Raw genomic sequence first — 21,911 nt, 5'->3', positions numbered from 1 at the left:
ACTACAGGACACCATGCCCAGCTAATTTTTATTTTATTTCTGTAGAGATGGGGTCTCACCATGTTGCCCAGGCTTAGGTTGATTTTTTTTTTTTTTGAGATGGAGTCCCACTCTGTTGCCCAGGCTGGAGGCAATGGCGCAATCTTGGCTCACTGCAACCTCCGCCTTCCAGGTTCAAGCGTTTCTCCTGTCTCAGCCTCCCCATTAGCTGGGATTACAGGCACCCTCCACCATGCCTGGCTAATTTTTGTATTTTTTAGTAGAGCCGGGGTTTCACCATGTTGGCCTGGCTGGTCTCGAACTCCTGACCGCAAGTGATCCGCCCGCCAAGGCCTCCCAACGTGCTGGGATTACAGGCGTGAGCCACCGCGCCCAGCTGCTTAGGTTTATTTTTAAAAGACAAAATACAAGTCCATATTTTGTTTTAGATTCAGCAGGCACAAAAGTACTGTTTCGATGCTTAAATTTTTGGTTGCCTGTTAAAGTTTCTAAATGCTTACTCTTAATGCCTGTACTTAATCCTTCCTCCCCTATAGATGTGGAGAAATTTGAATTTCTGGCTGTGGTCCACGACCACACTTTGAGTAGCATCACCCTACCCCACTTTGCCAACTACCCGGGTTCTCCAACAGGCATTCCCGCAGCCTCCCCTTCCAAACCTTACTCTAGAAAGCTGGGAGGCAGGGACAGGGGGGTCCAGGCAAAGCCCGGGGTCACTGGGTCTTGAACACCGGCTTGCCCTGCAGCCGCAGCACTCTGTACGTGTTGAGGCCGGGCACATCGAAGCCGGGTGACAGCCCGTGGTGATCCAAGGGGTAGAAGTTGACCAGCTGCCCGTGCTGGGCCTCGAGCGAGAGCCACGCGTCGCCGAGTGGCAGTGCGCAGGGGAACTCGCGGGCCACGTGCAGCTGGAAGACGCGGCCGTGCAGATGGCGCAGCGCCAGGGTGCGGAACGCTGGAGGCACCAGCGCCTCCACGCGCGGCCCGAACTGGCGCAGGCGCAGCTCTCCCGCGGGCCCGGCGCGCACCTCGTAGAAGGTCAGGTTGGCGAAGGTGAAGTGGCCGGCGAAGGGGCGCGCGCTGGGCGGCGGAGCCGGGCCGGGCTCGGCCTCCCGGAGGGCGCGCTCCAGGGCGGGCAGGAGCTCATCGTAGGCCCGCGCCACCAGGTCGGGCCCGGGCGGCCGTGGCCCTGCCAGAAGCAGCACTAGGCCCAGACGCAGCGGGGGCACCAGCGAGAAGGTGGCGGCGTAGCCGTCCAGGTCGCCGTCCTTGCGCACCACGCGGTAGCCCCGCTGCGCGTGGAACTCCCACGGCGTGCCCGTCTCGTTGGCGAAGTAGGCGCCCGGGCAGGCCAGCAGCGGCGCCAGCAGCGTCTTGGCCGCGTCGGGCCGCAGGAGCCGCCGGGGTCCGCCGCCCAGGAGCGCCACGGCCAGCTTGGCCAGGTCGGCGGCGGTAGAGTACATCTGGCCCGACGGCCGGTACCAGCCCAGGTCATAGAGTGGCGCCGGCCGCCCGCTGCCGTAGAAGCCCGCTGCCAGGCGCGCGCGCACGTCGGGCGTGAGGTCAAAGCCCGTGTCTGCCATCCCCAGCGGCTCCAGCACGTTCTCCGAGACCCAGCGCTGGTAGTCGCCCTGGGCGGTGTGAGCTGCCAGGACGTGGGCCAGGAGCGAGAAGGCCAGCGTGCTGTAATGGCATCTGGAAGGAGAGCAGTGGCAAGTGGGACGGGGCCCTTCCTCACCCGCCCGCGCTGTCTGAAATGCCACCAGTTTCATGGGACTGGGCGGGGCTGGGAAGGAACCTGCTCCCCTGCATCACAGGTGGTCAGACCTGGAAGAGACTTTGGAGCACTGACTCTAACTCTCTTCTACATCTGGGAAGACCAAGGCCCAGAGAGGGGCAGGGAATTGCCCAGGGTCATACAGCAGGATGGAGGAGAGCTGAGCTCAGCGGTGCACCTGGGAAAGCTGTCACACAAATCCTATTGGTCCTTCACACTTTAGTATGATTTATCTTATCTAATGGAAAATTAAAGGCTTACACTGCTCTGGGGAAACAAAAATGATAGTGACCATGTATGAGGCAAGGTCTCACCCCTCCCTTCTTCCAGGCTGTAGCAGACACCAGTAACCAGCAAGAGGCCTCTTTTCTTTCCCAGAGCAAATACAGTTTCAGAATCTCTAAAATAGTGCCTCAGAAAGGTGCAAGGATGGGTGAAAATTCACAGATTCTACTAAGCATTCCTGAACTCTGGGCCAACTTCCTTATTTTTGCAGATAAGGAAGATTAGTTAGATGAGTTTCACAGAGATAAAGTGCACCACCCAAGGTCACATTGCAATAAGTTATTTGCAGAGCTGAGAGGAGGACTCCAGCCTGAAGATGTCCAAGCATCTCCTCTCTCTGCATCACCTGGATCATTTCTTCCTTAAGGGAAGTGGAGCCTGAGGTTCAGCATTTGGAGAAGCAGAGGGACAAATTTGGAAAAGGGTCACTGACCAGCGGCTCAGAAGAGGGCCCCTGAAGCCGGGGAGAGCCAGCTGTCCTCTGTCCAGCCCCACAGCCCCACTGCTCCCAGAGTGGGGCTTCTCTGTTCAGTGGCCACCCAGCTATCCACTCCCCACCTGGTCAGCAACCGGTTTATTTCCAACCTGGCAAAATCTGTATTCACCTTGCTTATTTGCTCACAGTGTCTCCCTCACAAGAGTACAAACTCCACGAGGAGCAAACCGGGTGTTTATCACCTTCTGGGCAAAGTAGGTGCTCAATAAATGTTAAGTGGGTGAATGGAAAAAACATTCCATTCAAACAGAACAGGATTCTGGGCCCAGCTCTCCCCTGTCTTGCTGGCCTCCCCTCTCTAGGCCTTGCCCTTTGCAGCTGGGGAGCAGGTCTCTCCCGGCTCTGCCAACCTAGGATGAGGTGATGTGGGCTCTTTGCCAGGCAGGTGTGTCTCCCCAGGAGGCTCCGAACATGAGGCTGGGCATCAGGGTATGCTCCTCACCTGGTTCCCGGGTCCACCACCAGCACATCATCCTTGAGCAGGTTCAGGGCCTCCTGGGTGCTGCCCTTCCACAGCAGTGAAGTGGAGCGCAGCCTTCTGGGCAGCCCTAGGGAGGAGCAGTGGTCAGACTTACTGGGCCGGGCTGAGGGTGGGATGGTGGGCCCCTGGGTGCACTCCCTCCCCACCTTCCGTGAGTTGAGAGATAGCAACAACAAATTGGTTTTTTAAAAAAGAAAATCAGCCTAGCGTGGACTCCAGTCCTGCCTTCTCTTCCTGCCTGTGTGTCACTGGGCAGGTCACTGGGCCTCTCTGAGCCCCAGTCCTTCATCTGTAATATAAGGGAAATAATCCTTGTACCCAAGGGCTGATTAGATTACATTAGATAAAATGTTTAGTATGGTGCCTGGCACATACTAACTGCTCAAAAAATAATTGCTATCATCAACTATAGAAAGTTTGGGGCCGGGCGCGGTGGCTCACGCCTGTAATCCCAACACTTTGGGAGGCCAAGGTGGGCGGATTGCCTGAGGTCAGGAGTTCAAGACCAAACTGGCCAACATGGTGAAACCCCATCTCTTCTAAAAATACAAAAAAATTAGCTGGACATCTTGGCATGCACTTGTAATCCCAGCTACTCAGGAGGTTGAGGCAGGGGAATTGCTTGAACCAGAGAGGTTGAGGTTGCAGTGAGCCGAGATTGCACCACTGCACTCCAGCCTGGGTGACAGAGTGAAACTCCATCTCAAAAAAAAAAAAAAAAAGAGTTTGGTCCAGGTGTGGTGGCTCACACCTGTAATCCCAACACTTTGGGAGGCTGAGGCGGGAGGATCACTTGAGGCCTGGAGTTTGAGACCAGCCTTGGCACCATAGCAAGACCCTATCTCTACAAAAAATAAATAATTAGCTGGACTCAGTGGCACGTGCCTATAGTCCTAGCTTCTTGGGAGGCTGAGGCAGGAGGATTGCTTGAGCCCAGGAGGCCAGGTTGCAGTGGGCCATATTCATGCCACTGCACTCCAGCATGGGAAACAGAGTGAGACCCTGCCAAAAGAAGGAGGAGAAAGAGGAGGAGGAGGAAGGAGCCCCAGTTCTGTGTGTGGGAGTGACACCAACCACATCCATTGACTGAGACTCAGGCCTGAATACACTTTGTAAAATGATGACACGGTGGGCACTTGAGGGATTCCTACCTTTTGGAGTTGATGGGTTTATGACTGCAGATATGACCAAAGGCGTTTGGGGCGGGGCAGACAGTACCTGTCTTCTCCCCCTTACCTGTGTCAATCACAGCAAAACCCAGCACCCCTCCCTCTAAAGGCCAACAGAGGGTCCTTCAGAAGCTTTCAGAGCAATCCCTCCGCATCCGCCTTGCTCTGTTCCTGATCCCGCCCTGCCCAATTCCCGTGCCCCAGCTTCATCTTCCAGTGCCAGCCTGCTCCTGCCCCCATCCTTGTCGACTTCATCTTGACTTGTTATCATAGCTTTATGATTTTAAAATAATTTATTTTAATAAGTAATTAATTTACATGATTTAAGATTCAAAGGAAATCAAAGAGTATACAGTGGAAAATTTTCGTCTTACCCTTCTCCCTAGCTACCCATTTCCCCTCCCTAGAGGCAACCTAATGTTTCAATCTCTTTAGCTCCCTTCCAAAGATATTTGATGCATATATAAGCTAATATATACTACATACTTGTATTATATAATATGTACATTACACTTATTCATATACACGTATCCATTATATATGTATATATTATTTTAATTATTTATATGGTAGCATACAAAATATGCTGTTACATGCTTTTTTCCTACTTAGTATTCTATCTTATTCCATCTCAGTACACGCAGAACATGATTATCCTTTTTTTAGGTCTATACATTGTTTGATTGTACAGCTGTGTTCATTTAGCCACTCCCCTATTGATGGACATTTAGGTTGTTTCAGTCTTTTGCTATTACAAACAGTGCTGTAGTGATCAACTGTGTATTATACATCCCCCATGCCAGACATAGGTGAGTACATCTGTAAGAGAATTTCCTAGAAATGAAATTGCTGAGTCAAGGGGGACATACATTTTAAATTGTGATATTACCAATTGCCCTCCATACGGCTGCACCAATTTAAATTCCCAGCATTGATGGCTAAGAAGGTCTGTTTTACCACAACCTCAGCAACTCAGGGCGTCATCATGTTCATCTTTGCCAATCTGCTGGAGGAAAACATGTCTCAGTGTAGGTTTAATTTACATTTATGTTGTTATGAATGAAGTTGAGCACCTTTTAATATTTCTTAATATTCTTTTTTTTTTTTTTTTTTTGAGACAGAGTTTCTCTCTAGTCACCCAGGCTGGAGTGCAATGACGCGATCTCAGCTCACTGCAACCTCTGCCTTCCAGGTTCAAGCGATTCTCCTGCCTCAGCCTCTGGAGTAGCTGGGATTACAGGTGCAAGCCACCACACCCAGATAATTTTTTGTATTTTTAGTAGAGACAGCGTTTCACCATGTTGGCCAGGCTGGTCTGGAATTCCTGAGCTCAGGTGGTCCGCCTGCCTCAACCTTCCAAAGTGCTGGGATTAAAGGCGTGAGCCACCACGCCCAGCCCTTAATATTCTTAAGAGTATTTTCTGTGAGCTCTCAATTCTGTTCCTCTCCTTTACCCATTTTTCTGCTGGGCTGTTGGTCTTTGTAATAATTTGTAGGTGACTTTTATATATTAAGGGAAATTAGGTCTTCTGTGTAGAATTGTTTACAAATATAAACTTTTTTTCTTTTTAGAGACCAGATCTTACTATGTCATTAATCATAGCTCGGTGCAGCCTTCAACTCCTGGGCTCAAGTGATCCTCCCACCTCAGCCTCCTGAGTAGCTAAGACTACAAGTGTGTACCACCATGCCTGGGCTATTTTTTAAAATTTTTAGAGATAGGGTCTTACTATGTTGCCCAGACTGGCTTAGAATTACTGGGCTCGAGTGATCCTCCCACCTCGGCCTCCCAAAGCACTGGGGTGACAGGCATGAGCCACTGAGCCTGGCCACATATTGACTCGTTGACTTGCTCTTGCCTTATCAACTTCATTTTGACCTGCACTGATGGGTAAGACCTGCCAACTCATCTTGATGTTTCTACTTGGTCTAAATTTCCAGGCTTCAGTTCAGCTTTTACCTCGAGAGATGTTTCTTTCCCTGGCCCACCACCCACATCCCGTGAGAGGGACGTAGGGCCAGTTCAGGAAGCAGAGCCAAGAGTGAGCCCAGCCTGGCTGGATGAGAACCTGTTCCTCAGCTTCCCCACCTGAAATGGTTTGGGTCAGCCTGAGTCAGTTCTGAGACTCACCTGAGAGCTGGCTGGCCATCCTTCGAAGGGTGACAGGTGAAGGCCTTGGGGCGGGGCCCACCTGCTCCAGCCCGTCCATCAGGCCCTGCTGTTCGGCTGATGCCAGGCCCAGCGGGTTGTTAATGGTGAAGGTGCTGGCATACCGCTCCAGAGGGTCATCTAGGGAGGCCACGATGCCCTCCTCCCACAGACGGTACAGCATGAGGACAGGAAAGATCTTGGAGATGCTGGAGATCCTAGATAATGTTGGGAATACAAGCAGTCAAAGGGCATCCTGTTGGCCCCACAACCCACCTCCTGCCCCCATCCTGCAACTTTTTAGTGTTCTAGAAAAGCACTGCATCCCTGCTTAAGTCAACATCTCCAACAGAAATTAACCAGCCTCTGTGGAGCTGCCTTTGGGATGCTTGAGAACGTAACCAGAAGCTGAGGGGCTGAGGTGGGATGGATATCCTGGGCCAGGCTCTTTTCCAGCCATTTCCCATTCAGGGACAGACCTGGGTCTTGGATGGTGTCTCTGCCTCTCACTGGCCATGTGGCCTTAGGCAAGTTTCTAGACCCATCTAAGATTCAGTTTCATTGCCTGCTTCACCGGTTGTATTAATAAAAGGATGGAACGAGGTTGTGCATGCAAAGTGCCTGTCTACATTCCTAGGAGGTGGTAAGTGCTCAGTACATGCTAGCACATATAACTGTTGGCCCCATGCCTGGCACAAAGCAGGTGCAATTTAAATGTAATTCCCTCAGGACTCCTGTAAAACCCACAGTGTCCCCAGGAACAAATGTGTTCACTCTGCATCATGAACTTTGAGGATCTGCAGGCAGCATGCAGAAGGGGAGACTCCAGATATGCAACAGAATGTCCCCATCTGTTTGCATCTGGGCCACTGCTGCCACTTGACAGGGACCTGGGGCAAGGACCTAGGAACTGGTTATGGTTCCTTTGTGGCACACGGTCAGGGTTGGGGGGATGGGCACAAGGTAACCTTTTCTAGTTTGGTAGGTTTAGGGCTAAGGTTCTTTCCAGAAGGGATTCCTTCCTGACCTTTTACCCCTGTGATGTAACATTGGGCACTCACTGGACTTCAGTCCTCTCTGGACTTCGGTCTCCTCTTCTATAAAACTGTCAAGACTTCATAATAGGCCCTGGCAGATTAGACCCCAGCCATGATTCTCTTCAGTATCCTTACCTCCTAGGTCTCCCTTGCCCTCCCATCCCTTACCCCTCCACAGGACCCTAGAGATCACCCAGCTGACCTGTACATGGTGTACTCATTGGGGGCCCCAGAAGCCGGGTCTGAGCCATTCTTCTTCCCAAAGTTCCCTGTCCAGAGCACAGTGTCATTGTAGATGACAACTGCAGACATGGCAGCCACGCCTGGGGTAGACATTGCCTGGCGCAGGATCTGGTCCACCTTGAGGGAGAAGAACGGGTGCAGTGACAGGCCCCCCTGCCCTCACCCTCAGTAATCATCTGCAAAGCCATCCTCTTCCATAGTCACACCCTGCATGCAGCACCCCAGTGAGCCTCCAAACTATGCCCCATTGGCTGGGGCCCCCACTGTTGGGCTTCTTCATAAGATGTTTTCTCAAAGAAACAGTTTCTTAGCAAAATAAAAAAGGAGAGGGGGTTAAAACGACTGCTTTAAGGCCGGGCATGGTGGCTCATGCCTGTAATCTTAGCACTTTGGGAAGCCAAGGCGGGCGGATCACCTGAGGTCAGGAGTTCAAGACCAGCCTGGCCAACATGGTGAAACCCTGTCTCTACTAAAAATACAAAAAATTAGCTGGGCATGGTGGCGGGCACCTGTAATCCCAGCTACTTGGGAGGCTGAGGCAGGAGAATCACTTGAACCCAGGAGGCGGAAGTTGCAGTGAGCCAAGATCTCGCCACTGTACTCCAGCCCAGGCAACAAGAGCGAAACTCCGTCTCAAAAAAACAAAAAAACAACAAAAAAAAAACCAGCTACTGCTTTAGTCAAACCCATGTCTGACGCCCTAAAAAACCTCCAATAGGCCTAGCCTGAACCCCTAGTGTTGGGGAATTCACTATTAATACAGTGCTTGTAGGCCCTCTTTGCACATTTGTTTGGTTATTTATTTATTTATTTTATTTGTTTTTAGATGAAGTCTCACCCTGTCACCCAGGCTAGAGTGCAGTGGCTCAAGCACAGCTCACTGCAGCCTCAACCTTCCAGGCTCCAGTGATCCTCCCGCCTCAACCTGTGGAGTAGCTAGGAGTACAGGCACATGCTACCACACCCAGTTAATTTTTTAATTTTTTGTAGAGACGGCGTCTCACCGTGTAGACCAGGGTGGTCTCCAACTCCTGACCTCAAGCAGTCTTCCCACCTCAGCCTCCCAACATGCTGTGATTACAGGTGTGAGCCGCCTCACCTAGCCTGAACATTTATTGAAAATACCTCATCATTTTCAATGATGAAGTGCAATGATGATGATAACAGCTGACATTTATTGGACATTTAGAATGTGCCAGGCGTGGCATAAAGTGATTTTCATACATTGTCTCCTTTCATCCTCGTGAGTCAGTGCTAATTTCTGCCCATTTTACAGATGAGAAATGAGAGCCTATGAGATATGAGGTGACTTGCCCAAGTGGCTACTGGCTGATGGAATCAAGATTGGAACCCTGTGCTAAGTCCAGCCCCACTTCTTTTTTTGTTGTTTTGGTTTTTTGTTTTTTGAGACCAGAGTCTCGCTCTGTCACCCAGGCTGGAGTTTAGTGACATCACTTCCGCTCACCGTAAACTCCACCTCCTGGGTTCAAGCGATTCTCCTGCCTCAGCCCCCCAAGTAGCTGGGATTACAGTCATATGCCACCATGTGTGGCTAATTTTTATATTTTTAGTAGAGACAGGGTTTCACCATGTTGGCCAGGCTGGTCTCGAACTCCTGACCTCAGGTGATCCGGCCGCCTCAGCCTCCCAAAGTGCTGGGATTATAAGCACGAGCCACCACACCTGGTCCCTACGTCTTAATTAACTGCTGGACCACCTTGCCAAGTGATTTTACATATCCTTGGCTGAGCTCGGTCCACCTCCACTTCCCATCCCTGCACTAACTTTGCCTTTCTTTTCCTCGCTCTGTCGCCCTGGCTGGAGTGCAGTGGCACGATCTCGGCTCACTGCAACCTCCACCTCCTGGGTTCAAGCGATTCTTCTGCCTCAGCCTCCTGAGGAGCTGGGATTACAGGCATATGCCACCAAGCCTGGCTGATTTTTTATATTGTTAGTAGAGACAGGCTTTCACCATGTTGGTCAGGCTGCTCTTGAACTCCTGACCTCGTGATCCACCCATCTCGGCCTCCCAAAGTGCTGGGGTTACAGGTGTGAGCCACCGCGCCCGGCTCTAACTTTGCCTTTCTGAGCCTCTGTCTCCTTCTCTATAGATAGGGACTCATGAGGAATGCATGTAAGTGGTTACATGGCAATGGCGCATTCCAGGTGCTCAACAGAAGGCAGCATGGTTATTATTGTTGCTTTTATGAAAATTTGCTATAACTCCTGAAAGCCACATAGCACCCTTCTGCTCTCTCCCCTTCACAAAAAACTTTCAGGTATTTGCAAGCAGTGATTTTTGTCTCTGCATTGGCCCACACGTTCCCTTCTCAGGAGTCAACAGCCCTTTCCCTGTAACTGTTCCTCGGATGATAGTTTTGAGTCTCCCCCACCATGCTGCGGCTCATATTCTTCTGATCATGTTTCACTCGTCTCCATGTCTCCCATGGTGGGTGACCCAAGTGGCTGGGCTCTGACTGGCACAGACTAGAGCTGACTGACACCTGCCTCTAGGGTTTGGCCATCCTGCAATGGTAAATGTTGTGTTGGGGAGCATGGAGTGTTTAATCATATCACGGTGGCCTCTGCAATGTGGGCTCTGTCATCCTCTCCTGTCTCAGCTTCCCTACTTCCCACCTATGGCCTCTCAGTTCTCTGTATGTGTCATATACTTTCTGCAGCCTCCAGGCCCTTCCACATGCTGTTCCATCTGTCTGGAGCACACCTCTCCGTCCCCAGGGTCCCTCACCACACACATGTCATCTGGGTATCTGCTACTTATTCACATCTCAGCCTAGACACCACTTCCTCCAGAAGGAGGAACTGACCCTAAGGCCTGTTCCTTTGTGCCCCAAAGTCCCCTAAACTTTTCTTACCCTCACTCTTGCCCAGGATTATAAATGTTTGGTATCTTCACTGTTCCTCTCGCTTCCAGATTAGTAATTTCTTGACAGCAGGTCAGTGTCTTCTTCCTGCCATATCCATAGTGCCTAGCACAGAGTTGATGCTCAAGAAATACATGTTGGACAGATGAATGAATGAATGCCACTGCCAGCACAGAGGGACTGCCCTCCCCTTCATCACCCAGGCCCAGCCCACATGCCCAGTTTCCTCCTGGGTCATCACTGACCTTTTCCAGGGCCTCCTTCAACACGGGGAGTGGGTGAGCCAGGGGCACGGGCTCAGGGTGCCGGGGACACATCCTCACAGGGGCAGAGGTCTCCTCTGGTCCCAGGGAACCTGGAGGGAACATCACATGGTGAGGAGGGGACAGAGATCAGGATAGGAATCTAGGGGGAAAGTGGCAGCAAAGGCCAGAACAGTGCCTCAAGGACAGCCCTCCCCAGCCGAGCCGAGCCGGGGGATATCCGGGTGCAGAGCCCAGCCCTAGCCCCTGACGGGCCTAGGGAGCAGAGTGTGCCCTTGGGGAGGAGGCACAGCCCTGCAGGCCACAGCTCCTGGTTAGTGGTCACTGTACTCCCCTCTCTCTTGCTTAACCAGCTTCCCATCTCCTGTGGTCAGTGGACTTAGACCATTCTGGCTGCGTGGGGCAGGCTCAGCCACATCTGTCTGTCTGATCTGCTCTCATCCTGATTATGTGTTTGGGTGGACTTCGAGCCCCACTTAGGACCCAGGCCTAAACCACAGCAACAACTCATTCTCTCACCAGAGCTGAGCATCAGGGCTTTGGGGGCCTGATTCTGTTCTGCCTTTGTCCGGGTGTGTGGCTTCCTCGGCACCTCAGGGGAGAAGGTGAAGTGCTGGCAGGACAGGATTCAGGCTGTGATATCATCACAGCAGCACCCAAGCCTCTTCCTCTAAGGCTGGAGTGGGGTGTGAAGGGGGATGAGCATCCTCCAGGACTATTAATACATCCTCCTCGTCTTCCATTGCGCCCTGAGACTCCACCCAAAACTGAGACAAGGTCCCTGCGGTACGTTTCATATGACCATAAATTCTTGAGACAGAGTCTCACCCTGTTGCCCAGGCTGGAGTACAATGGTGCGATCTCAGCTCACTGCAACCTCTGCCTCCCGGGTTCAAGCGATTCTCCTGCCTCAACCTCCCGAGTAGCTGGGACTACAGGCGTCCACCACCACGCCCAGCTCATTTTTGTATTTTTAGTAAAGCCAAGGTTTCACTATGTTGGTCAGGCTGGTCTTGAACTCCTGACCTCAGGTGATCCACCTGCCTCGGCCTCCCAAAGTGCTGAGATTACAGGCATGAGCCACCGTGCTCAGCCATAAGACCATAAATTCTGTCAGCTCCTTCCACCTCCGAAGCTGGCTGGCTTTGTGACTTGCTTTGGCCAAAAGAATGAGGCGGAACAAATTGCGACCTTCCTAGGCTAAACCTTAAGGGGCTTACTCCCTGCGAACACTGCCACCTTGTGGACAGGTCTGGGATAGCGGTCTGGGATAGGAGTCCACGCTGAGGGAGACACCGCCCCCCTCAACCCGACCCCCAAGCCGACTTGCCCAGTGCACCAGAGAGAGCCCAAGCTAGACCAGCAGCAGAGCTGCCAGCCAGCCCACAGAATCATGGGAAATAATCACTTGCTTTGTCTGAAGCCAGTAGGCTTTGGGGTGGTTTGTTACTTAGCAATAGATAACTGACGCAGACCCAAACAGGAAAATTACAAACCTTAGGGAGGATTTCTCAACAACCCCATGACATGGGTTTCACAGAATAGGGTGGTCCCAGCTAGAGCCTAGGCTTTGCTCAGCCTGGGACCCAGGTAGGGGCTAGTGTCCACAGTGGTGCTCCTCCTGCTTTAATTGGCAAACAAAGGGCCTGGTAGGTATCACTAGCAGTGGTGGCTCCTTTATTGGGCCTTGACCCGTTCAGGAAGGAGAGGCTCCAAGGCTTGGCAGCTGCTGCCCCTGAACACCTGTGAGTTGTTCCTATTGAGGTCTTAGATACAGCTGCAGGAAGGTCTTGAAAGGGGGCTGGAGCCTGGAGATTCCATCATGGTGGCCAAAGGCAGAGGAAGGGAAACACCGTTTGCTCTTCCTTTGGTGTCCTTGAATTTTACCCCCAAACTGGGTGTCTTGAAGAAACCCCAGTGGCATCAGGATCCTCATTTTATACACGAGGACATCGAGGCACAGAGAGGCAACAAGACTGTCCCAAAGATGCACAGCTAGTGAGAGCTGGACTCAGAATGGAGTCCAGAGCTTCTGAGTCTAAATCTTATGGTCCTCCCCTACACACTAGAATCAGGGGTGGCAGCTCAAAGCCCAGGAGGACCCAGGGGGCTATGGGGAGGAACTCAAGGCTGTCTCTGCACTCACCGGTCTTCAGCTTGGGGAGGTGATACTGCCACAGGAAGCAGCCAGTCATGACCACTGAGAGCAGGCAGAAGAAGCTGCAGATGGCGGGGAGGAGCCACTTCTTCTCCACTTTCAGCAAGTTGGGCCACCAGCCATCCTGGGAGAGCAAGGACATAAGGTACAGTCCCCTTGGGGGTCAGTCAGAGGGAAGAGAGGGACCCTAACCCTGGCCCCTCCTAGGCCTCAAGTTAGCCAGACATCACAAGATCCCATAGCTTTGGATAAATTTCACAGTTGTGAAACCAATGCCCTTCCCAGTGTGACTCTTTCGATAGTTCTGCCCTGCAAGAGCACCCACCCCTTCGCTTGCTGTACCTTGTTCCGCTATGGACTTAGTGAAATATCGTAAGACCAGCTGAAATGCCACCTCCTCCAGGAAGCTTTCCTCAACTCTCCTGTATTAGTCTGTTCTCACGCTGCTAATAAAGGCATACCCAAGACTGAGTAATTTATAAAGGAAAGAGGTTTAGTTGACTCACAGTTCAACATGGTTGGGGAGGCCTCAGAAAACTTGCAAGTATGACACATATTTCATTCTTCTACTTATATAAAATGTCTAGATAGACAACCCATAGAGACAGAAAGTACATTACGGGTTGCCAGGGGATGGGGGTAGCAAGGAATGAAGAGTCACTGCTAATGGCTATGAGTTTTTGTGGGGGTGATGAAAATGTTCTAAAATTGATTATGGTGCTAATGGCACAATCTTGTAAATATGCTATAACCACTGAATTGTACACTTAACAATGGTGAATTTTATGTCATATGAATTATATCTCAATACAATTCCTTGAAAATAATAGTACCTACTTGTATTCAGTTGCAAGGATTAAATGAGTTAATAAATTAGAACAGTAGCTGGCACACGGTAACACTACATATGTGTTAGCTATTATTGATTGCCTCCTATGTGCTAGGCACTGAGCCAGATATTGAGGGTATACTGATGAGCAGAAAGGGACTCTTTCCTGCCTTTTGGAGGTTTACAGTTTTACGAGGAGATGGGTGTTAACCAAATACATTGCATTAACTCCTCCTTGCCTACCTCCCTTTCTCAAAGGCACATCTTCCACTTCTGTCCTACAAACGTGGTATTTCTCCCCCTTCCCTCCTCTATCCTCAGTACACACGCAATCCCTCGGTGGTGAATTACCAAATGAGAAATGAAAGGAGACATCACTACAGATCTTACAGAGAAGTATTATGAACAACTTTATACCAATCCATTTGACAGTTTAAATGTGGACAAATTCCCTGAAAGACGCAATCCCCAGGTGACCTCATGCACAAGGACACCAGCCACATGCTAATGGTTTCCGATTCTCTTCTGCCCAGCTCTCTCCCCTCTACTTCAGACTCCCATTTCAACTGCCTTCTGAGCATTTCCACCTGGAAGTCCTCAAGCACCTGGAACTCAACATCCAAAGCAGAAAACTCACTTGTTTCAACCCCTCCTCCTTCTCTCTTATTTTCAACATCACCTTATGGCACCTGCCTCCACTTAGTCATGCTTCAGGGTCTGCCTGGGCCCCTCTATCTCCTTCAATCCCTACCTCCAGCCAGTCATCAAGCCCTCCTGGCCTGTTACAATTAGAAAATATTTCAAGCTTACTGAAAAAAATACACTGGGCCCAGTGGCTCACTCCTATTATCCTAGCACTTTGGGGGGCCAAGATGGGAGGATCACTTGAGCCCAGGAGTTTGAGGCCAGCCTGGGCAACATAGTAAGACCCTTTCTCTACAAAAAAATTAAACATTGGCTGGGTGAAGTGGTTCACACCTGTAATCCTAGCACTTTGAGAGGCCAAGGCAGGTGGATCACTTGAGCCCAGGAGTTCAAAACCAGCTTGGGCAACATGGCAAATCTTCGCCTCTACAAAAAATACAAAACTTAGCCAGGTGTAGTGGTGTGTGCCTGTAATCCCAGCTACTCAAGAGGCTGAGGTGGGAAAATCACTTGAGCCTGGGAGGTGGAGGTTGCTGTGAGCCAAGATCACACCATTGCACTCCAGCCTAGATGGCAGAGTGAGACCCTGTCTCAAAATAAATAAATATAAAAATAAAAATTAGCCAGGTGTGGTGGTATATACCTGTGGTCCCAGCTACTCGGGAGTCTGAGGTGGGAGGATTGCTTGAACCTGGGAGGTCGTCGAGGCTGCAGTGAGCCATGATTGCACCACTACATGCCAGCCTGGATGACAGAGCAAGACCCTGTTTCTCTCTCTCTCTCTCTCTATATATATATATATATATACACACACACACACACACACGCACACACATACATATATATACACACACATATATACATATATATAATGGTGCCATACATATATATAGAGAGAGAAAGAGAGAGACAGACAGACTTATAATGTAATGAATCCTTGGGCACTCAACACTAGACTTTGTTGAATCTTAACATTTTATCATATTTTCTCATATATTTACATTTTTCAAATATGCTATGTCCTTGCTTATTTACTTTGTCTGTTCAGTTTCCCCATCCCATAAGCATTGTTGTTTGTTTTGTTTACTGAGTTATTCCCAGTACCCAAAGCAGTTCCTGGAACATAGCAGACCCTAATAAATATTTGTTAAATGACTGACTGGATGAAAATAAAACATCCTAGGTGGAGTTGAAGTCCTCTGTGTACCTTTCATGGATCTCAGTCCCTTCCTGCTCTCCCCAAATGTAACACCCATGCTTGATCGTGGTGTTTATCATATTTATGCACATGTTTATTCTTTTACTGTGTGTTTGTTTCCATAAACAGCATGTAGTATTGTTTTTTTTTGAACGTAAATAAATGATTTCATACTGTATAATCCTCCTGCAACTTGCTTTTTATTCAGTTAGCTAACTACAGTTCTGGGTTATTCATTTTGACTTCTGTAGAGTGTGTTGTTGTATAAACATACTGGGTAGTGTAGTAGTTAGAGCCCGGGGCCAGACTACCTTAAAAACGTGACTATTTTACAGTCCAGTTGGGAATCCTGTGCTAGAAGTGAAATTTCTGGGTGGCAAGGTACAGCCGTCTTCAACTTAGCCACATACTATTCTGTTCCTCTCTAAAGTTGTCATTCCAATTTATGCTCGTCACACCTTTGATTCTCATTGCTATTAATATTTCTAATCTGCATCTTCTTGGTGACTAATAATGTTGAATACCTTTTCATGTATTTATTGTATGTATTTGGGTTTGATTTTCTGCAGTTGGACTGTTCTCCTTTGCCTGGTCTTTTTCTATTCTCTTTTCTTTACTTATTAGAGTTCTTCATATACTCTTGTTTGTGGCTTGATTTTCACTCTGTGTTGATAACTTTTGTGGAGAGACAGAATAGTGTAGTGGTGAATCCATGGCCAGATTGCCTGATTTGCAATCTTAGCTCAGCCACTTACCACTGTGTGACCTTAAGAAAATCACTTAACCTCCCTGTGCTTCTGTTTCCTCACCTGTAAAATGGGGATGATAATAGTGCCTAACTCATAAATTTGTAAGGATTAGATGAGTTGATGTATAAAAATAACAATGTCTGACACATTGTAAGCCCTGTTAGCTATTACGGTATTTGGGGATTGTTTTGAGACAGTCTCACTCTGTCACCCAGGCTGGAGCGCAGTGATGTGATCAGTTTTTGCATTGTTTGTAGAGACAGGGTCTCACTATGTTGCTCAGGCTGGTCTCAAACTCCTGGGCTCAAGCAATCCTCCCACCTTGACTTCTGAAAGTGCTGGGATTACAGGCATGAATCACTGTGCCTGGCCAACTATTACAGTATTTTTGAATAGGAGGGCTTTTGGTTTTGATTTTGGTTGTTGCCAAATTTATCAGTATTGTCTTTTTGTTTTGCATTGTGTATATGGTGCGTGTGTGTGCTTAAGAAATCTCTCTTTTCACAGAGGTCAGAAATAGAGGTTTTTGTACTTTTACACACAAAAGAATTTTTGGTTATAGAATAAAGCAGGGATCCAATTTTATTTTTCCATTTGGATAATCAATAGTCCAGCACTATTTATTAAATACACCAACCTGTCCCCCACTGACTCATATGCCAACTCTGAAATATATCAACAGTCTGTACATACTGACATCTGCCTTCTGGGCTCTGTTCCAGGAGAGTCTCGCTGAGTTTATGTTCCATCCCTCCCTGTCCAACCCTGCACTCTCTTCCACAACAAAGATCTCTCACATGTTGAGCACAGTGTGCCAGACGCTGTTCTACAGGAAACAATCTGGCAAGAGAGACTTTCTATGATCCGACTCCAGCGAACTCCGCCAGCCCATTCCCTGCCCCTCCCCTGCCCCCTGTGTCTTTATGCCCCCACCTCCCGCATCATTGCCCCTCTCTGTACTTTTGCACCTGCCATTCCCTGGGGCTGTGGTTTCCTTTTATCCTTTTCCATCAGACAAACTGTGTTCTTCCCTTAACACCCATAGGCATCTGTGAAGCCTTCTCATTCTCCCCCAGGCAGAGCCGCTCATGGTAACTGGCTACTACTGCCTTCTTTGTCTGGGTCCCTACAAGGTAAGGATTCTCTCCAGCACCAGCAGAGAATTCCCTCCTGGCTCTTATGCCTTGGACACCTAGTACCCCACCTGGCACTAGCAGGTTCTCAGGAAATTCTTTTGAACTTTACATGGTTCTGCAAGTTGAAAGACTTGGGTTCAAATCTTAGCTCCACTCCTGAGTCAGTTGTAACTCTGGACAAGTCTCTTCCCCTCTCTGAGCCTCTACTTCTCCAGCTGTTGAAGAGGGTTGGCTACTTGTAAAGAGTTTACTTTTACATCTGGAAATCTTGTGTGATTTCAAAAGTGTCTTTCAGCTGTGGAAACTAGGGTTCTCACTGAAATCATCTTTGGTCATAATATTCAAAGACTGGAAACAACCCAAATGCTCCTCAATTGGTGAGTAAATAGACAAACTATAGTACATCTATACAAGGGAATACTACTCAGCAATGTAAAGGAACGAGCTACTGATACATGCAATAATGTGGATGAACCTCAAAGGCATGATGCTAAGTGAAATAAGCCAGACTAAATGGCTACAGACTATAGAATACAACTCATAGAACATTCTGGAAAAAGCAAAATGATAGGAACAGAAAACAACTCAATGGTTGTCTGGAGGTAGGGATGGGGTAGACTACAAAAGAGCAGAAGGGACTTTGGGGAGGTCATGGAACTGTGCTATATGTTTATCGTGATGGTGGTTATGGGATTTTATACATTTGTTGAAAGTCATAGAACTCTGGGAGGCCAAGGCAGGAGGATCACTTGAGGCCAGGAGTTCAAGACCAGGCTGGGCAACATAGCAAGACTCTGCCTGTACAAAAAAATAGAAAAAAATTGCCAGGCCTGCTGGCATGCACCTGTAGTCCCAGCTACTTGGAAGGCTGAGGTGTGAGGATTGCTTGAGCCCAGGAATTAGAGGCCGTAGTGAGCTATGATCATGCCACTGCACTCCAGCCTGGGCAACAGAGCAAGACCCTGTCTCAAAAAAAAAAAAAAAACTCATAGAACTGCACAGATTTTATTTCATGTAAATGATACCTCAATTTTTATAAAATAAAGCAATTAAAGATCCCAGAAGCATTGGGATTCTCTACCTGTTGGAGGAGTAACCCCAGAAACACAGGAGTGAATGGAAGGCTCTCAGATATTGCCACTGGATCATATGGAAGATACTCCCCTCCTGACATGAACACAGAGCTGCAGGGGCAGTGAGGACCCCTTGGTGGGAAGGCAGCCTGCTATCCCCTAACTGGCACCTAAGGTGTAACGAGCAGATCCTTAGCTTATTTTTAAGTGAAGAATAAAATTCAGAGGCATTAATTGACTTGCTGAGTCCATGGGCAGTGAATGGCAGAGCTGAGATTCAAGCTCTGTAATATGCACCACCCCCCTCCTCCTCAAAATGCAGCTGGGATCTCTGCACCCCCAATTTGTAGCCCTCTTCTGGGGCCTAGCCTCATCTCAAGTCTGTCTCCAATCTCAGGATTTATTCCAGCAGACCCGAAGGTGGGTCAGTATTTAATCTCTAAGCTGCTTGCCAGCTGCTCACAGTTTGACTTGCAGTAGCCACTAGAAATCTCTTTCCTTTCCCTTCCCAGCTGGAAATTGCTGGCAGTAGGGGAGGGCCCAGGAAGAACCAGGCTCTCCCAAACCCCACCTATAACACGGCTCCACCACCCCCTAACCCCTGCTCCTTCTCAGGTGTTCTGTGCCCCAATCACCCTCACCTCCTTCCTCATGCTCACGGCCCACTCTGGGACAACTACTCTTTGTCCAGTTATTCATTCAGAAAACAATCCCCGAGGGCTTGCTGTGCGCTGGGCCACATCTGCCCCCAAGGAGCCAGAAGGACAGTGGCATAATCAGACACAAGGGCCTGGGGCCAGGGAAGTAGGACTTGACTCTGGCTCTGCCGTTACTAGTTCTGGACAAATGACCTCACCCTTTTGAGTCTCAGATTTCTCATCTGCATAATGCAGATAACAATTGTTCCTACATCTTATAGGGTTTAGTTGAGAATAAATAAGATAGTGCATGCAAAGCCCATAGAGAGCTGTTCACCAGTTGGTAGCTAGAGGTGTAATAAAGGGCTTCAGGGCTCACAGATACAGATGAGCTCAGCCTAGGGGGAGGGAGGAGCAGGAGAGAGTCATTGAACAGGTAGTTAGGAATGAGCTTGGGTCACTCCAGGCAGAGGCCTCTGGGGATGTAAAAAGGAAGAGGAGTTAGTTTCTGGTTTGTTTTGATAATTCAGTGAGTTTATGTAAAACATTTGAAACTGTTCCTGGCCTGCAGGTGCAAGCTCTAGAGATGATGATGATGATGATGATGATGATGATGGTAACGTGGGGGGGATTTAGCCCAATATTTGAAGCCAGAAGGACGGTGGCATGGTCAGACATGTGTCAGAAGCTGACACATGGTGACAGCTTCTTGAGGCTGTGCCTCACCTGGGTCTTCATTCTCTCCAAGTCATGGAAGATTCTGGCTCTTTGAGGATTCAGGTCTACACCACAGGAGATCCCGTAAGCAGGAAACTGAGTCAGAGGAGTGAAGGCAAAAAGAGGTCCTGAGGGGCTGGAAAAAGAGGAGGGGGACAGAGAAAAGCTAGAAAACAAGGAGGGTAGACGAGGATGCGGGGGATCAAAGCAGCCCTCCTCTTCCCATGGCTCCCCCTCCCAGGTGAGAGAAACAGCAAGCTCAGAAACCCCTGCCAGGTGACCCAGCATCCCAGTTTGTCCAGGACTGTCTTGATTTTAGCACCGAAAGTCCTGCATTCCCAGAAACCCCTCAGTCCCAGGCAAACGGGACCATTGGTTACCCTGTGTGCCCCGCATTGAATTCCAGCTCCTCTTCCCCACCCCCAGCCTGCGGAGAACAATCTGGTCAGGCCCTCAGGCTCTTGGCCACAACTTACCCTCTCCAGAAGGTTCCAGCAAGAACAGGGCAGTTAGGGCCCCAGTTTGGCTGACAGTGCCTCTGGGAGTCCCCTGTGTTCCAGAGGACAGGAATGGCTTCCTGGGCTCTGAGGCACAGGCTTTACCAAGCTCTCCAGGGGCCGGCAGATGTGGCACCTAATTTCCCCAGTGCTAATCCCTCAGAGTGCCTGCTGCCATGGGGATTAGCTTCTGGGGTCCCCAAGCAGCGGGGAAGCGGGGGAGATCTGTCAGGGAGCATTGGGTAACATCATGTGACCCGAGTGCTCCAGGCTGGTGAAGAAAGGAACACTCTCTCCAAAAGGAGTGTCTGCCAAACCCAGTGTGGAAAAGGGATGTCAGGAGGCCACCAGGGTCATTTCCAGCTGGGAAGGGAAAGGAGAGAGATTTCCAGGCTTGGTCTGACCCCACACAAGCTCCTCAGGCACCTCTGAGGAAACTGGAGCACGAAGGAACCCAGTCTAAGGACCACTGGGGTCAGCCTTGTTGTGAAATATTCAGGTAACCTGGGTCCAAATCTTAGTCTGTCACTGCCAGTGTGAGCCTGTGTGACCAGGGATCATAACCTCTTTGCCTCACATCTATAAAATGGGGACAATAATACTAGCTTGGTTAGCGTGCAGGTTAAATGGAATGCGCCCTTGAAGCAGGCAGCCCAGAACCCGGCACCTAGTAAGTGCTCCATAAATTTTGGCTTCTTGTCATGGACTTGGCTTTTTTTTTTTTAAAGACAAGAACAGCTGAGCATGGTGGCTTATGCCTGTAATCCCAGCACTTTGGGAGGCCAAGGCAGGAGGATGGCTTGAACCTAGGTGTTCGACATCAGCCTGGGCTGAGACCTCGTCTCTACAAAAAATTTAAAAATGGCCAAGTGTGGTGGTGTTGCCCTGTAGTCCCAGCTACTCTGGAGGTTGAAGCTGAAGCATTGTTTGAGCCTGGGAGGTGAAGGCTGCAGTGAGCCGAGATAAGATTATGCCAGTGCGCTCCATCCTGGATGACAGAGTGAGACTCTGTCTAAAAAAAAAAAAAAAAAAGACAAAGTTGTGCTCTGTCACCTAGGCTGGAGTGCAGTGGTGCAATCAAAACTCACTGCAGCCTCCAACTCCTGGGCTCAAGCGACCCTCCTGCCTCAGCCTCCTGAGTATCTGAGACTACAAGCATGCACTACTATGCCCAGCTAATTATTATTTTTTAATTGCTTTTGGTACAGATGGGGGTCTCCCTTTTTTGCCCAGGCTAGTCTTAAACTCTTGGCCTCAAGTGATCCTCCCATCTCTGCCTCCCAAAGTGCTGGGATTATAAGTGTAAACCAAAAATAAAATTCTAAGGCCCCCAACCATCTGAATGGACTTCCTCCTCAGCCAGCACATTCTTAAAATTTAACCTGAAAGACCGAAAGACTGGTTTAGGCCTTGACGGGGAGTAGGGGTCAAACGTGCCTCATCATACTTCTCCAGCATAACATCACATAACAAATAAGGAAAGAAA

At 49.4% G+C, this 21,911-nt stretch overlaps 1 protein-coding gene across 1 annotated transcript; it reads right to left on the bottom strand.

The window, feature by feature from the left end:
* Positions 1–693: 693 nt before the first annotated feature.
* LACTBL1 (lactamase beta like 1) lies at positions 694–20,499 on the bottom strand. The gene is made up of 8 exons (XM_008966573.5): positions 20,405–20,499; positions 19,938–20,064; positions 12,932–13,067; positions 10,768–10,877; positions 7,597–7,754; positions 6,340–6,575; positions 3,001–3,106; positions 694–1,695 (listed from the first exon to the last, which is right to left on the bottom strand). Exons 2-8 carry the CDS (start codon positions 19,947–19,949, stop codon positions 714–716), a joined length of 1,740 nt encoding a protein of 579 aa, XP_008964821.4. The 5' UTR covers positions 19,950–20,064; positions 20,405–20,499; the 3' UTR covers positions 694–713.
* Positions 20,500–21,911: the final 1,412 nt, after the last annotated feature.

This window comes from Pan paniscus, chromosome 1 (genome assembly GCF_029289425.2).
Source record: "Pan paniscus chromosome 1, NHGRI_mPanPan1-v2.0_pri, whole genome shotgun sequence".
NCBI lineage: Eukaryota > Metazoa > Chordata > Mammalia > Primates > Hominidae > Pan > Pan paniscus.
The sequence above is the reverse complement of the archived record's forward strand: the minus strand, read 5'-3'. Positions and strand labels throughout refer to the sequence as shown.